Below are 15099 nucleotides of genomic sequence, written 5' to 3' on the forward strand. Positions count from 1 at the left end.
CCAAGGTTTAGTCAGCTGTTTTTTCTCTGTCTGAATTATGTAATCATTGCGTGCACTTGTGAGCAGGGACTCCATGGTGCATTCAAGGAAACACCGACATCTATGATTACTGAGTCACTGGCTAAAAAGAGACCTCCAAATGATACTGATATATTTTCAGACTTTAAAACAAGAAATATGTGTTTGTCATTTTCTCCTTCTCTAAGAAGTAAACTATTGACAAGGTCATTTATGTCACTGTTATTTAAACACATTTGGTTTGCTTAACACACTGTACATACAGATACACAACAACATCCTGTGAACATTTTATGGGATTAGAAAGCTTTTTCAGACTTCTGTCAATAGAACACTAATAGTAGCATCAAGTATGAAAGAACACGGGCCGCATAACGCCTTCAGAGGCAGCTTGAGGAGGATCATGTTTGAATGTCATACGCATGAGATAAAGAGTTGTCCAAAATGATCAAAACATTGATGAAAAATAACTACACTTAAGTGTTTCAGATGAGCTGCATCTTGCCTAGAATTTCAAAAATGTCCTGTAGAACATCATGGACGGGGCTGGACAGGGCCAACTCACCGCTTTATACCGTTACCATCAGCTGCAACATCACTGTGTCTATGCTGCTTTTGCAGACTTCATAACCATCCAAGGAAGACTTACCGTGGGCTAACTGACCATAAAACCATGATATATTCTCCTGAAGGAGACAAGTGTGAATGTTATCCACCTTGTTTTTAAGAAAACTGTGGTCACTTTGGGGTACAGTAATCATATTGGCAGCTATTTTGGATGAAGTCTTGGTTTTAGTCTTTATAGAAAAAATGTTTTTAATTTTAGTCAATTTTTAGTCATTTTAACCTTTAAAGGGGACATATTTTACCCTTTCAAGACAAGTCTGTATTGTAGAGGTCCCCAAAACATGCCTATGAAGTTTATTTTGTTTTGGATGAGAAAAATGAAAAAAGTGTGTGCAAATTGTTTGCAATTCTGCACTAGTCATTGCTAACAGTCTAAGCAACTTTAAATAAATAAAACAAATAAAACAGTCAAAGGTCTAATCTGGGTTTAAATTGTGTATAGACTCGTTTAAGTAGTTACACTAAAAGTGGCTTGCTTTAGCTGCTTTAGCATCAGCTCATGCTAACTACAGATAGCTACACTATCATCATAATTAATATACCTATGTAAGCCAATGTAGCAAGGTTAGCTTTAGCAACCTGAGTTTGATCAGACATAGCTCAAGCTAACATAGCTACACTAGCATCATAATTAATATTCCTATGTAAACCAATGTAGCAAGGTTAGCTTTAGCAACCTGAGTTTGATCAGACATAGCTCAAGCTAACATAGCTACACTAGCATCATAATTAATATTCCTATGTAAACCAATGTAGCAAGGTTAGCTTTAGCAACCTGAGTTTGATCAGACATAGCTCAAGCTAACATAGCTACATTAGCATCATGATTAACATTCCTTTGTAAGCCAATGTAGCAAAGTTAGCTTTAGCAACCTGAGTTTGATCAGTTGTAGCTCAAGCTAACATAGCTACACTAGCATCAGAATTAACATTCCTATGTAAGCCAATGTAGCAAAGTTGGCTTGAACAACCTGAGATTGATCAGATGTAGCTCAAGCTAATGTAGCTACATAGAGTACATAGCTATGTAGCTTACATAGCAGTTTTATGAGCTTACTTTCCACTACATTAGCTACCTAACTCTGTTAGCTACATAACTTACACAGCTGACAGAGACAGGTAAGCTAAACTTGCTATGTTTTCATGAAGGGCCAGCTTTTGTCCTGTAAGCAGACTGTTTACTCAGCTTTATTAAGGTTTGCAGTTCAGGTTTTTTTACTTTTCACATCTAGTATCCTTACCGTTACCCTAACCCTAAATCAAGTTTATTCTGATGTTATTTGAAAGTTTTAGCCTGTATATCCATTCTGAAAGAGACAGCATCTCACGTGAACGTCTGTGAGAGTGGCCATCAGAGATGTACGGTCTGCAACTGGACCTCCTCAAATTGTTTGCAGTCTCAACATGGACTATTTTACCTGGTCTTTTTCTGAAATGGTTGCAGTTTCTTAACATCAGTAGGCAAAAATAGGTAAATTCATCCCATTTAATTTCAATAATTTAATCGCTTTTCCTATTATCTTAGTTCTCATTACTATTTTAATAGAGTTTGTAGAATTTCAGTAGGGTTTGGGAATCATTTAGCATTCTGATCTTTCAGTGGATGATAAAAGCTCTTTCTGTTCCTTTGTAATAATCATAAATCAGTAAAAGAGATCATTTTCAGTGTACTTTGTGATATTGCCTTGTCTTTACATATAATGCATGCATATCCTTCTTTAAAGTCCTGGTTTGGTATCGGTATTGTTACTCGGTAAGTATAACATCCCCATCCCACTCCTGCTTGAAGTTGTGAGTTGACCTAAATCAGTAGTTTGTTTTGGAAAATGTTCTTTAAATCAAACATGTCTTGCGGTTTTTGCTCAAAGAAAATGCAGAAACCTTGGCTTCTCCCTCTGGAAACACACCATGCATATTCACGTTGGCATTTAAACGTGTCAGAGTTTAAAGGCAGAGTGTTTCCGTCTGGCAGTCAGACGCTCTGAGACACTGATGAATCGCTGCGGTTTCCTCTTAGATCACTTCATCCTCTCCCACAAAAACACACACTTCTCCTGACTCCCCGGACACACACATTAGTGTGTCAGCGTGATACTTTCATAGTGTGAAAAAAAAGGCACGCCGGGGGATTAGCAACAAACGATGGAGGAAAAGTAAGTTTCAGTCTGAAATGTGCTTTAGTGGACCGGAGGATGTTTGTTCACGAGTGATAAGAAAATGTTGGGAGCGGTGCTGACCTGCTTTCTGAACATTTGAAGTGTCAGTCTCCTCGCTGCTCTTTATCAGGAGACAGTGTGGAAACTGTGAAATGTCAAACATCACCAGGAGCTGAACAGAGTTTTTTCCCTTCACTTTTTTCTTTCTAAGAAAAGAAGAGAGCACACAGGATGTAGGCCACTGTGTCTAATGTATTCCTGGTTTCTGATGTTTCTTCTTGACATGGGTGCTCATTGAAAGTCGGACGACTGTCGGGAACACATGACAAACATTACGACAGTTTGGGACATGGTTGAATTCAGTTTCAAACATGAATTTAATTTATTGTCCCAGAGATTAATATGATGGCTAAAAATGTTGATAACAAACCATTTAAACATCATGTTTTGTATTAAACAATGTAGCAGTATTCAATTTCATCATCATATAGAGAGAAACACCAGTTAATATTTCCCCACAGATTATCTTCAGATGTCTTGATTTTGTTTTTCTCCTGCTTTGTGCCAAAATCAGTGAATAACTTAACCGTAATTCCTCCCAGTGTCTGGTTTTGACATCAGCCAGTCTTTTAGTTTTGATGCAGATCTATTACTTTAACTTGAAAAGTGTCAAAATACCAGTTTAATTTTTTTTCGCAGTAGAGATTTTATGTACATTTTGCAAACATTGAAGCTTTTATTAATTAAAAAAAATTCCTGCTTTACTTATATTTTTCTGATTTCAATGAGATTGACATAAAAATGATTATCCCTCTTCAACATAGCAGTTGCTATCAAATTTGCTATATGAGCCAAAATAATTGCAATTAGATAATTGTTTTGAATTGTTTTTCTCTTGTATATTATCTCTAATATTGTGTTTGTTATAATATAGAATGATTTACTGCTTGTATTTATTGAAAAATATATAAGATGAGGATTATTTTTGCAAATCATTCAGCCCTTCTGCCTGCCTGCTTTGGCCTGAGTTTATGATAGTTCTTAGGGTATTTGGATCTTTGTAGTCTCATTGTAGAATTACAATGGTTGTTGGTAGAGTGATTAGCTTGGATGTATTCATAGTGGCAGCATTACTTCATTAGAACAAGAGCAACGAGCTACACTAAAAGTGCCACCTTTACAAGTCTTCCAGGGCTGGCTGCCAAGAAGCATCCCCACAGCATGATGCTGCCATCACCATGCTTCACTGTGGGGATGGTGCTCTTCTGCTCTACCATGGAGGCTCCACCATGCCTTTTGGTGAACTGTAGGTCAGATTTAATCTGAGTTTTCTTCAACAGTCTTTTTTCTTTACCACTCTCTCATAAAGCTTTGTCTGGTGAAGAACCCGGGCAACAGTTGTTCTATGCAGAGTCTCTCCCCTCTCAGCTGCTGAAGCTTGTAACTCAAAGATGTCTTGGTGGCTCTAACACTAGTCTCCTCCTTGCAAAAGGGGTGAATACTTTTGATGGGTGCTGTATATCAGATTTAGATGTTGACTTAATGTCGGACTTAACCTTTGACCAATCATAAGTTTGGACATCAACCCAACATTAACTCATTGAGTGCTAGCCCTTTTTTAAAATGGAAAGTGGCTTGTGCCAGCGTTTTTGGCTATTTTGAGTCATCTTTAAAGACCCACAGAATAATTTGTACTATGACTCTGAAAACACCAAATAGCTCAAATGAAAGAAGAAACTCTCTATTTCATCATGGGAAAAAAACGTTTGTTTGCACCTTGTTCCATTCTTGATTTATCTGAAGTTGAATAGAGGCTAGTTTCACCAAAAAGACCACTTTTTTTCTAGAAAGCTGAGAAAAATGCATTTTTGTGAAAGAGAGTCTGTCAAGGAGACAGTGATTTGAATGTTATCATTTTGCCTTCAATGACATAAAAGACATCTGAAAATTGTATTACAAATGTTATTTTATTGTTAAATAAATAACAATGCTTCCAGTCACTGTCATGCCATTCACACTCTGGAACTGGACGGCCTACACGGGACCCCCCGATACGCCCACGTCCTCTCCTGCTTGCATGTCCTCTGGCACTACCTGTAAATTATAGAAGTAATATAATAGCTATATAATATGTTTTATATATATAATATATGATCTATAATATAGATTTTTTTTGTTCTTACCTCTTTTTCAACAGATGGTGTTGTAGAACTGCATGGGGCTTGCTCTTCTCTCAAGTCTGCTTCTGAAATCAGTGATGGTTTCATTCGATAAATTTGGCTGAATAATCAGTGGGTTCCCAACGTTAACTTACCTCCATCGCTCTGGGACGGAGAACAAGATCCTCTCCGCTCACTCGGCAGCCATTCCTCAGAGTCTGGGTCGGAAAAGTCCGTCTCTGAAGTGTTGTCGCTGTATGCATCCAGCTGGCAAGAGGCTGCCTTATTTCTCCGACGCACGGGGGAGACCTCGCAGCATTCTTTAGCCTCTTGGCCGGCATAGGCAGATGAATGAAAGCGCTGATCTCTGGATTCGCTGTCGTTAAGTTCATTGCAGGCAAGGCAGGCAGGCAAAGGTTTAAAGTTTCTTCCAGCATCTATTTTTAGAACTTTTAGCTTAGATTACCTCCGTAACGATCGCTCTGCTCTTTGACCCCAGGGTCTCCACCTCTGACGTTTGATCTACCGTCTCTTCCGACTGTAGTGTTCCGACTACGTATCCCAGAAGCCCCAAAACTACTCATAAGGAGCGTGAGAGTGCCCCCTTGTGCCAGCCGCCAAAAAAACATTTTGACGTATATACGTCTAAGGCACTCAAGTGTTGGTTTTAAAATAATGTATATATACGTCAATGGCACTCAGTGGGTTAATTTTAAAGTCATCCTGATTCAAGTTTTTGTCGTCAACCAAACTTCCCATTTCTTTGTCAGCTCAAAGGTCAGATTTAAAGTCAATCCAATGTCAGGTTTTAACCTCAGGCAGTGTTGAATTTTGCTATCAATTCTAGGTCAGATTGTAAAGTCAGCCTAGTGTCAGATTTTGATGCCAATCTAATATCATATTTTAAGGTTCAGTTTCAGGCTGTTCTGTCCATATTATGTCATACACTGCCTGGCCAAAAAAAAAAAAAGTCGCCACCTGGATTTAACTAAGCAAATAGGTATGAGCCTCCTATTGGATAATTACTGCATGGGCGATTATCTTTCAGCTGGCAACAAGTTATTTAACCCCAGCTGATGCAATGAATAACTTCTCATTTCTTCTGTGTCGAAAGACACATCCTGTGGTTGTGGAAAAGATGTTAGTCTGTTTAAGAAGGGTCAAATCATTGGCATGCATCAAGCAGAGAAAACATCTAAGGAGATTGCAGAAACTAATAAAATAGGTTAAGAACTGCCCAACGCATTATTAAAAACTGGAAGCATAGTGGGGAACCATCGTCTTCCAGGAAGAAATGTGGTCGGAAAACAATCCTGAATGATTGTGATTGGTGATCACTTAAACGTTTGGCCAAATCAAATCGAAGAAAAACAACAGTAGAACTCAGGGGTATGTTTAATAGTGAAAGTAAGAGCATTTCCCCACGCACAATGCGAAGGGAACTCAAGGGATTGGGACTGAACAGCTGTGTAGCCTTAAGAAAACCACTAATCAGTAAGGCTAACCGGAGAAAAAAGCTTCAGTTTGCTAGGGAGCATAAAGATTGGACTCTGGAGGAATGGAAGAAGGTCATGTGGTCTGATGAGTCCAGACTTACCCTGTTACAGAGTGATGGGTGCATCAGGGTAAGAAGAGAGGCAGGTGAAGTGATGCACCCATCATGCCTAGTGCCTACTGTACAAGCCTGTGGGGGCAGTGCTATGATCTGGGGTTGCTGCAGTTGGTCAGGTCTAGGTTCAGCAACATTATGTGCCCAAAGAATGAGGTCAGCTGACTACCTGAATATACTGAATGACCTGGTTATTCTATCAGTGGATTTTTTCTTCCCTAATGGCATAGGCATGTTCCAAGATGACGATGCTAGGATTCATCGGGCTCAAACTGTGACCAAGCAGTGTATTATAACACTGTTTACATCAGTCTAATGCATCAGGACACGAGTCTAACTCTGCTCAGTCAATTAAGTTTTCATTTCCAAAAACAGTTTTCTTATTTGATGTTGATTGTAAACTTAAACGTGGTGTGAGGTGGGACAGCATCCTTAATCCAACACAGCCAACATCTGATTTACATTATAGAACATTTCAGAGCAACAAACCCATGCACTGATGGAGGATTATACTTCTGATTATCGTTTATTTTTTCAAACAAACATTACAAAACAGTAAATCATTTATGATGCATTTAATTCAGATGAACTTGTTTAATGAATAATCAACAAATAATTAATCTGCTTACAGCAACATGTGACAGAAAATTTAATCCCTCTGATTATAAATGCCATCCACTTTGTTTCCTGTTTCACTTCAGCAATCAGATCTCTTCTGTTTTATTCATAGTTGCTCATGAATTATAATTCAGAAAGAAGAATTGAGTGAAACTCAAAATGTGAGTTATTATGGCATGATTTTCTGCTTAAAGCTCGCTAATTCTAATCCTTTTTTATCAACCAGTCCTTAATGATGTACTGCAAGTCACTGCAACAAGTCATGCACTGATGATGCTGATTGCTGATTCTGATTTAAATGAGAGCATCTGTATTATTGATGCAAACAGAAGCATCAGCGACTTCTCCTCCATCTTTACGCCTTTTATTTTGCTTTTAAAGCTTTGAAATTATTCTCAGAAGGTGGTTAATTTATTCATGAAAGTGACATGGAAGGAAAATAGTTTAATGTGTGAACAGAGTGTCTGAAGTTTGTTAATTGATGTTGTTTCAAATGTTTCCTCAGTCTAATAAGACTTTCTGATCACATCTTTCTCCTCCAGCACATCTGCTGCGACTGTAAGAAGAGTTTCTGCGCCCTGTGCTCGGTGCTGCAGGAGAACCTGCGCTGCTGCACCACCTGCCACCTGCTGCGCGGCACTGCCTTCCAGAGGCCTCGGCTCATGCAGCTCCGAGTCAAAGACCTGCGCCAGTACCTGCTGCTGCGCAACATCCCCACAGACACCTGCAGGGAGAAGGAGGACCTGGTGGACCTGGTGTTGTGTCATCAGGGGATGAGGGAAACCCCAAGACCGGTGATGGAGGAGGACGAAGACGAGGAAGAGGAGGAAGAAGAAGAAGAAGAAGAAGAGGACACTCATGAGGAGGAGGGGGAGGACGAAGGGGGGGATGACGACACAGACAGTCTGCACTCGCTCCCGAACTCGCAGGCTGCCTCGCCACCCTCCGCCACGCGCTCCGCCTCCGAACAGTCGGTGCTCTCCGCCTCTCAGGGAGACGTGCTCAGCCCCAGTGACAGCTCAGGGACCACCAGCCAGGTCTGTTTGTGTCAGTGCGTGTGCTGTTTTGTCTCATTTACATATGCCATACTTCCTCCACATCTGTCCTCATTCTATCAGAGATAATTAAGGTGAAATTTACAACTTCAGTTTAAGTCAGGAGATCTACAAATGAACAAATACCACCCTCTCGTGTTTGTCTTTAGATGGCAGATTTTCAAATTACTGTCTTTTATTGCTTTACTTTATTTTTCCACCATATTTCATTCTGTTTTTGCTCCATTCATATGAAAGAGCTCAGATGTGCAGCGTAGGTCCAGTGTTCACCAGAATGCAAACGTGACAGCTGGGAACAGCTGTGTTAGCCATGTGTACGTTCGTGTGTGTGTATGTGTGTGTGCAGAGCCCTCAGACTAGCCAGCAACGCAGCTTAAGCTCTTTGCCTTTTTTAGGTCGGTTACATGGCTGAGTCTGTTACGTAACAGGCCCACAGGTTCAGAACTCCCCACAGCGTCACAGCTGCAGCCAAACAGCAGAAACACAACAGAACATCCCTGCTCTCTCCACCTCCTGCTTTATCTCTGTTTTACACCTCCTACTTTTGGCATGTGAGGACTTCAATGTGCCAGAAACCATGTTTGTTTTTCTAACTTAAGAAATGGACATTTAAAAAAAACTAAACTACAAAGCTAAATATAGTGTTACCTTGGACATTTTTATTTATGCTAAAGCACAGTTTTCAAACTCAAGGCCCGAGGGGCCACATCTGGCCCGTGGAGCAGTTAAACACAGCCCCCAAGATGATCTCATATTTTTGTTATAACTGACCCATCAACATGAGGTCTGCAGATTTCCTCAAGCATAAAAATGTGAACTTATCCTTGATGATTTAAGATATCCTTGTTAAGTCATAAAATCTGAAAAAGCAATGAGTAAAAATATTTAGATAAGAAGTCAGGAATATGGGAAAAGAAATTAATTTATGTTTTTTAATTTTGTATTTTCAATTTAGCATCTCACACTTTGGCTCAAACTTAGGATTTTTACTTTTAATTTCATACTTTGAGCATTTGAACTCATAATTTTGACTTCTAATATAATATTTTGAGCTTTAAGATGCATCCTGATATGGATGGAAGATTCTAATCCAATTAAAATGCCTTATAATCAATAATAATTGAATATTAAATATTTGATACTGTGGAATAGCGGAACAAAAAGGTGGAACTCCAACACATAGCCACAAGATTTAGATAACCAGTTGCTCATCTGTGAAGGAGGACAGTTTTATGTCTGTAATTTCAGACATGTTGCAAGGAAAGGATGCTGCTACCTTTGGTTTAGCGAAATTGTAACTTTCCTGTTTACACACATCTCTCATTAGAGCTGTGGTTCTCAACTGGTTGGACATCAGGACCCACCACCACCTTCTTAAGCAAAATTGTGACCCAATTTTTGGAAAAATTTGCAAAAGGCAATGCATTTCATTTTATTTTCCCAAGACAGTTTTGAGATTTGGTAATTACATAAGGAATTTCATCAATATCTTTGGAAAACCTGCTTGCTATCAAAAGAAAAGGAGATAAATAAGTTAGAACCTTGAGATAATCACTGAAATTTACTCATCGTCATAGGAAAACCTATAGAATACATATATGTATGTGCCCTCAGGGCTTCCAAACAAAATACTTTTTTGCTGGATTTTTTCCCCTGGCACACATTTCACAGCCCACTTGAAAGATCTTCGTGACCCACTTTTGGGTCCCAACCCACCAGTTAAGAACCACTGCATTAGAGGCTAGGGGAAATTTAATTTATCTCTTTTTTTCTAAACACAAATGTAATATTTTTGATATGTTTGACACAGAGAGAACGACAGAAATGTAAGAAAACAAAACAAAACATCAAAATGCATCAGTAAGCAATTAAGAATCAAATCATAGCCCTATGAATAGTAATCAAATCAAATCGTGCCTAAAGATTTTCACCTTTAGTGTTAGAAAAAGTAAAGTTTTACTAAAAATCAAAACCCTTTACTTGATTTATGTGTTTCACAGCATTAGTAAAAATTGCACATAGCCACCTGCATGTCTTCCTTTCAACGGCCCTCATTTATCAAACATGAGAACACCAGAAATTTGGGTTCATGCTCATTTCCAAGCACAGATCAGCATTTAATATTCTGGACATGAGCTTAGGATACACTCAAATCCCACACCAGGTCTGAGCTTGTGTACACCAGTTTTCAACTCAGTGTGGAGTCACTGCACAGCGTGAATCTGGAGGTGATAAATCAGAAATATCATTTAAAATCTGTTTAACATGATTAAACCAAAGATTTGAGAAACCCTGTGAGCAGTATTGCTTTTAAAATGATGTAGAGCAACGCAGGCTTTCAGCTGATTCCCTCCTTGTTTGTTAAATTTGCTGAATGAACATTTCTTATTGATTTAATTTAAAGATAAAGTAGTCTGCATTTTGTAATCATTAAAGTTTTGCTGTACACCATTATATCACAATATTGTGGAGAGTTTAAGCAGAAAAAAACTGCAGTTCGTCAGAAAACAAAAATGAAACATGGGGGGACACAAACTAAATGTTCAGCTTCTTAAAAAGGAAATATTTTAGAGCGCTGTGAATGAGTTATGGGTTTACAAGAACAGGAGCGATTTACTCAATATAATCTAACTATACAAACCTAGAAAGTGACAAGCAAAGAACACAAAACATTCATTTTAGTGCTGGAAAATATTTTGATTAATTAATCACAGGGGTGAAAGGTGCGATTTAAAAATATTTGCTGATTTCTTACACTGGTGTGATCACATGACCGGCTAAAGTTGCTTTGTAAATTTGACTGAAACACCGTAAAAATTCTTTGTTCTTTCAATTCTTATAATTTTAATAAAATTCCACAGATTAACACCATCCTAGATTGACTGGTGAGTGGACAGTCTGCCCTCGCTTATTCTGAAAAAGTTTTAATCCATTCAGTTTTGTTGCCATCGTCTTTAAATCTACCAGTAATGCAATCTTACTCAGATTATTGACATATGCGATTAATTGCAATTATGTGCAAAGCCTATAATTGATAAGATAATTTTTTAATGACTGAGAGCTCTAGTTAATTTACATTAGATCTTTATTGATCAGCAGATCTAGAGATTTAAATAATCAATCTAGTGTTCTGTGTCTTCTAGCCAGAAGAGACAAGATCCTAGAGGAGTCTTGTACTGAGCTAAGAGGCTAGCTGAGCCCCTTTAACATTTAAAAAAAAACTTATTATTTCTTAAACATGCTTGTAATTGACACAGTGATATACTATCAAGCCTATAAACATTGTGGGGTGAGTGAATACATAATGATGTACAGTTCAAGAAAGAGCCTGTTCTATGAAACAGCTCTTTAATGTGACTCACAGTGGCAAGCTCCCGTTTGAGTGCCAGTTTCCTTTCCTCCGCCCTTTGTCATTATGTAATCCACATTTAAAAAGCCAAACTGTTACCAAATGAAGAGCCGTTTGGGAGCCAAACCACCAGCCCTACTGAGCTGAGCCAAATGATCTGGATCTTTTAAAAGAGACAGATTTATAGGCGTCATGGCCGTAAACTTACTTCCCATTTTGCAGGATATTACTGCAATGTCAATAATGATGTTAATAGTGTGTGAAGACAACCATGATTGATAGAAAACAGCATTAGCATTAGCAGCTAAGATGATAATGAAATAGAACTATTATTAATAATTTAGCAGTTAAAGTAGAGCTGCTCTTAGATTCAATTCTAGTAATGATAATAGAAGTAAGGTGGATGTTGATGGATGAAGCATTTGTTAAAGGGGAGATCCGCAGCATCAAGCCTTCGGTGTCCATGATAACAGGAACAGAACGGCCATGTAAACTGGTTATTGTAACACTAGCATTAGCAAACATAATGCTAATGAAGAGAAAATGTTTGCAATATATAAAGGTGATTATAGCAATACAAGCTGAAGTGCTTGTGTTGATTGCAATATTTCAGGAACCGTGAGACAGATCTCTGTGTGGTGAAGCTTACTTTTTTGCTGATCTACAGACAGCTGAAAAAAGTAGTTGATGACCCCTGCCATACAGCCTAAAGAAAACAGTATTTCAAATTTGAGTCCATGAGGTAAAGTGAGGTATAATTTTCTTTTTTTCTTCAGCTCTGTCATTTTTATTGCAAACTGTTGCAATTAAGGAGAGAAATCATTGTACACAGTTTAACATAGACTAAACTTTCTTTAACATTGTCCATTACTACCCTAACTATGACTTTAGCAGTTTTAAATGCCTTAAAAGGACCCTCCACTCTGTACATGAATGTTTTTTGTATTTACACTTGTTTTAAAATGGTTCAGTGAGTCAAACATAAAGTCAGAGAAGCTTTGTGCTCCATAGATGTTTAGCACTCTGCCTGTGTCAGGACTTCTGCTCCTCCTTGTGTCTCTGAGGAGTCCAGCCTGAGAGAAACCTGATGTCTGACAGATACATTATTAACACGTCTCCTGTCCTGGCCTGCCAGAGCTAAAGCAGACCAAAACAGACGTTAGCAGAGTCAGAAGGATTAACTTATTACAGTGTAGAAACAGCATGATATCACACATATTTTAACATATTTCAGCTCTTTTGTGGAGCAGATAAAGGAATAAAGAGGCCATATCTTCTCTTCAAAGCGCATAAATGGCTGAGATAAAACAGCACTGTGCACCAAACAACGTCTGCACTTTTCCGCAGCTCTGTTTGTTCTCCTTTCATCCGGCAGAATCCTGACCTCCACCTTCAAAGAGAATAATTAACCACCGAGTTAAGAGCAACAACAAAGTCTTTATTCTTTTATTAGAAACTGAACCAGTGCAATTTAAAGAGTGAAATCACATGAGGCTGTGAAGTCATATTTTATCATGGCATTGATACAAAGGCAGAGGGAATTATAATTTTTTAATCAGGCATAATGAATATGTAAACGTGTGAAACATTGTAGAAGTCCTCGAATAGATCTGCAGTCAAGGTCAAATTTCTTCTTTGAATTTTGACTATTTCTCCTCCACGTTGTTCTAGCTGTGCAGGCTTTAGGGGTAATTTAATGTTTGATGATTTAATGGGAAAACAAAGCTTTAAAGCTTCTGTGAGGAGATTTTAGTTGGTTATGAAACTTACTGGAAATACTCCTGATTTTTCTTTATGAATAATAAACACAAAGGTTTTGGTTCGTATCTTATCAGAATCAGCTTTACTGACCTTATGCAACAGGGAATTTGTCTCCGGTTAGCTTTGCTTTCAATGTACAAGAACTAAACAGTACATAAGAAAATAAATGAAACTGAATGAAGTATAAAAAATTCCAATTTTAATATGTAAAAGCTCTTGTGACTTTTTTCCGGTATATACAAGTCTGTGTGCCATGATAGTATGCTTGCCATTTGTGCAAACGGTGCAAGAATGTGGACTAGACATGATCAGAAGTATAAAATAAGTAAGATGTGGGCATTATTATGAGGTAGATAGGATAATTTAAGATTGTTTATTAGTGCAAATGTGCATATGAGGTGAGGGTTTTACCACAGTGTGCTTTCAGTATTTGAGATACAGTAAAACAGTAAGAAACAGTGCAAGATATTTCACATTGAGAGGGGCTAAGGTGCTTGTTAGAAACATGAAAGTACTAAGGTATATTCAGAAACACCTGCTACACTAGCAGTAGGTACTGACTTTGTTAAAGTGCAGTATGCTATATGCAAACAAATGCAAGACCTGCAGTATGTCAGAAATACCCGCTGGCATATTGACTCAGAAAGAATCTGCAGTACGAGTGGACCAGTCTGTCTTTCTTGGCTCAATGAAGCAGAGTAAATAGTCCTTGTCCTCCATAAAAACACTCTTACATGGCTAACGTAGCTTAGACCAAAGCCCACAGAGCTACCTTAGCCAGGTAGATATCATAGATAAATGGCTGGCATAGCTAAATCTGAAGCCAACAAAGCTACGTTAGCTATGTTAGCTACATTAGCTACATTGGTAATGTTGCTACAAAGCTAAATCTAAAGCTAACAAAGCTACATTCGCGATGAAGGCTAGGCAGCTAAAGCTAAAGAAAGCTACCATAGCATCCTTAGATTGTGCTAGGTTTGCTAAAAATAGACCCATTTCAGAAGCAGTTATGCTGAGGGTTGCTTGCTTTAAATTGCTACACTGTCTAACGTAGTAGCATAACTACATAGGTAGTTACAAAGTTGTGTTAAATTAGCTAAAGCTTACAAAACTAAAGTGAGCCACTGTTAGTGCAACTACTTATAAAATGGGCCCATACATAATTTAAATCCTATATTAGACATCAGACCTTTTTTCTGTTTATTTATGAAATGTTGTTTAGTCTCTGTTTGCAATGTGGTTATTTCATGAATGTAACTGCCTTCTGTTCTGACAGAGGTGGTCAGACCCCTCTCGCTCCTGTCAGCCACATTCTGTAAACCAACTTCACACCATTTACAAATTGCTGCTGTGATGTTCTCTTTAAAATCGGGTGTCTTCTTGACTTTCGATCACCCAAATAAACACAGTTGTAATTTGCACTTCAGATATGAAATGATTAAGTAAGATTACTAGCATGTACTGCATACTGTGTTTCACAGTAATACGTAGTAGATGGTTTCATACTACCATTTGGGTGTTAAACAATAGGATAAACACAACAGACCAGACAAGACACGAGATGTACCACTTTGTCCACAGGGGGCACCAAAATCAGCAAAAACCAAAAATTGCTCACAGGAGCTTTAAATAAGTGTCAGGACTGGGGGGGTTTGGGACACAATAGCAGATGAAGCGTTTCTTAAAGTTATCCTAAAGGATAACCACAAAAATCGCAAGCGATCAGTTGGGAGAGGGGAATAAAATA

At 38.3% G+C, this 15099-nt stretch overlaps 1 protein-coding gene across 3 annotated transcripts in view; it reads left to right on the forward strand.

Moving 5' to 3' along the window:
* The window catches only part of rnf34b (ring finger protein 34b), a 38893-nt gene that overhangs the window by 16468 nt on the left and 7326 nt on the right, over nucleotides 1–15099 (forward strand). For all 3 annotated transcript variants that reach the window (XM_041810669.1, XM_041810670.1, XM_041810672.1), the window contains exon 3: nucleotides 7730–8224. In XM_041810669.1, coding sequence (XP_041666603.1) covers nucleotides 7730–8224 — 495 coding nt within the window. The remainder of the gene's footprint in view (nucleotides 1–7729; nucleotides 8225–15099) is intronic.

This window comes from Cheilinus undulatus, linkage group 17 (genome assembly GCF_018320785.1).
Source record: "Cheilinus undulatus linkage group 17, ASM1832078v1, whole genome shotgun sequence".
Classification (NCBI taxonomy): Eukaryota; Metazoa; Chordata; class Actinopteri; order Labriformes; family Labridae; genus Cheilinus; species Cheilinus undulatus.